Consider the following 2,375-nt stretch of genomic DNA (forward strand, 5'->3'; position numbering starts at 1 on the left):
TGGTGGACATAGAACAGACTTCAGTTAGTTTTCAAAACCTTTATATCTGTTGATAGTAATTTATGTGATGAAATTGCCAGCCTCAGCAGTGGAATCTTATTATCCCCTTCAGGGATGAGTGTCCATTGGGCATGTGGTGAAGTTCTAGTCATGGGGGCAGGGGAGATGGTCTGTTGAGGTGTTCCTGGTGCTTCAGAGGAGAATTGCAAAATGTCTCATCCCCACTTCCAGGTGATATTTAATACACGTGTTACTGTTGGGAATGTTGTCTCCATGTCACGGCATGATGGGAGTCACCTGAGGGGTGAAGCTGAATTTCTGGATGCATCAGTGTGGAAAATTGAGAAAAGAAACTGCCTGAGCACATGAGCTGTCAAACCATTCGATCCTGGAGCCAATCACATCCAGCCTTCTTGTTTCATTAGGTTGTGATTTTCCTCATTGTTTGGTCAGCCTAGGTTGTCTCTCTCCCCTCTCTGCTGAAATAGTCACACATAAAAATCTAGAGGCATTAAGAGAAATAAGTAGCTAATTTTAAAATTAGAACAAGTCCCAAGTGAAGTCAAAGTTACCATGTGGTTAATAACGTGTAGGCAGGAGACATGGCTGGATAATAAGCGTGTGCTCCTGTCAATTTCTTCGATATTAGGAAAATATTTTCTATGTCCCTTACATAATATTCCCATTTTGACCCTTGACTTAACATTAATTCTTGATGAGTAACACCTAAATAATAAAGTGGTAGTTATTAACCAATAATTTATATTACTAGTACAAACTTTCATTTAAAATATATCCCTATACTTGATGTAAAATCAGCCCAAAAAGCAGAAGTTATTGCACTTAATTAAATTAAATACAGATGTTTTACAGTGATGCATAATTGTAAAATATGCGGCAGGCAATGGAGGATTTTAAATCTTCAGGAAGCTCCGTGAAAATGAACAACAAGAAAACACAATTGAAAGTAATTCCTGTATTCTAGAGACCTGACATAGAAATGGAATACAAACAAAGAAGAAAACAAATACAAACAAAGAAAAAAATAAAAATCCAGTATGGAAACTAGAATAACGCTATGTTGCATCACGGCCAGCAGGAAGCACTGGCTGTGATGGGGATGCAGAGACGGCACAGGCGAGGGGAGGGTCTGCGAGGGCTTCCCCAGGCCAGGAGTGCACCGAGAAACACGGCTGTCGGCATCACCGGTTCTGAAAAACACGCTGAAACTCACAATATGCATGTTTTGATGCATAAGTAAAAACAGGATGGCATTGGCATTAACAGAGAGAGAGCTCAGAAATAAAAGGATATGTCAATGGCAAACCGATTTTCAGTATGTGAGCCAACAATATAAAATGTACAAATCAAGATCTCCTCCTAAGAGGGTGTTAGAAAAACTGGATCTACACATACAAAGAATTAAGAATTTTAGTTTAGAATGAACTCAAAAATCACATCTATATGGGTTAAATAGTTAAACATATGGCTTGCAATTGTAACATTTCCCCCACCCAGAAAATAATATTAAGAACGATTTCCTGTATTTCAAATTGAAGGCACAGAAAACAAAGGCAGAAGTGAACAGGTGGAACTGCATCACAAAAGAAAGATTCCACAAACCATGGAAACAATTCCAGCCTACAGAATGGGAGAACGTAATCGCATGCCTTGAATCTGAAAATGTGTCAAAAATCCAAAAAACTCATTAGTAAAATCATAACTGCCTGATTGTGAAGTGGTCAGTTTTACACCTTAACAAACTTAAGAACATAGATCTCATGTTAAAGATTTTTCCCTCTGGGTAGTGGTAAGTGTTATGGTACACTTGGTAAGGGTAGACTTTGTAATTATTCAATCCAACACTAATATAGGTTGTGTTAGCCGGGCAAGGCGGCTCCCAGCAGTTTGGGAGGCTGAGGCGGGTGGATCACCTGAGGTCAACAATTTGACATCAGCTTGACCAATATGGTGAAGCCCTGTCTCTATTAAAAACACAAAAATTAGCTGGATGTGGTGGCGTCCACCTGTAGTCCCAGCTACTCAGGAAGCTGAGACAGGAGAATTGATTTAACCTGGGAGGTGGAGGTTTCAGTGAGCCAAGATCACACCATTGCACTGTAGCCTGGGTGACAGAGTGAGACTCCATCTCTCTCTCTCTCTCTCTCTCTCTCCCCATATATATATGTATATGTACTACATATGTATTATATATACATATTATATATGATGTTGTGAATGTATTTAATAGATGTTATTAAAACTGTTATCAGCTGACTATAGGTTAGGTAGTTTGCCATTGATAAAATTAATTTGTGGGCCTGACTCCATCAGAGCAGAACTGGAGAAAATGAAATTCCATGGTGATTCAGCAG

The 2,375-nt window shown here is 39.2% G+C and overlaps 1 protein-coding gene across 1 annotated transcript in view; it reads right to left on the bottom strand.

Moving 5' to 3' along the window:
• LOC108298707 overlaps nucleotides 1-2,375 on the bottom strand; it is a 7,118-nt gene that overhangs the window by 2,636 nt on the left and 2,107 nt on the right. Inside the window, 1 exon segment of the mRNA XM_037735873.1 lies at nucleotides 1,091-1,223. Within this exon segment, the coding sequence (XP_037591801.1) occupies nucleotides 1,091-1,223 (133 nt within the window).

Source organism: Cebus imitator, unplaced genomic scaffold, assembly GCF_001604975.1.
Source record: "Cebus imitator isolate Cc_AM_T3 unplaced genomic scaffold, Cebus_imitator-1.0 Scaffold1051, whole genome shotgun sequence".
In the NCBI taxonomy this organism is placed as follows: domain Eukaryota; kingdom Metazoa; phylum Chordata; class Mammalia; order Primates; family Cebidae; genus Cebus; species Cebus imitator.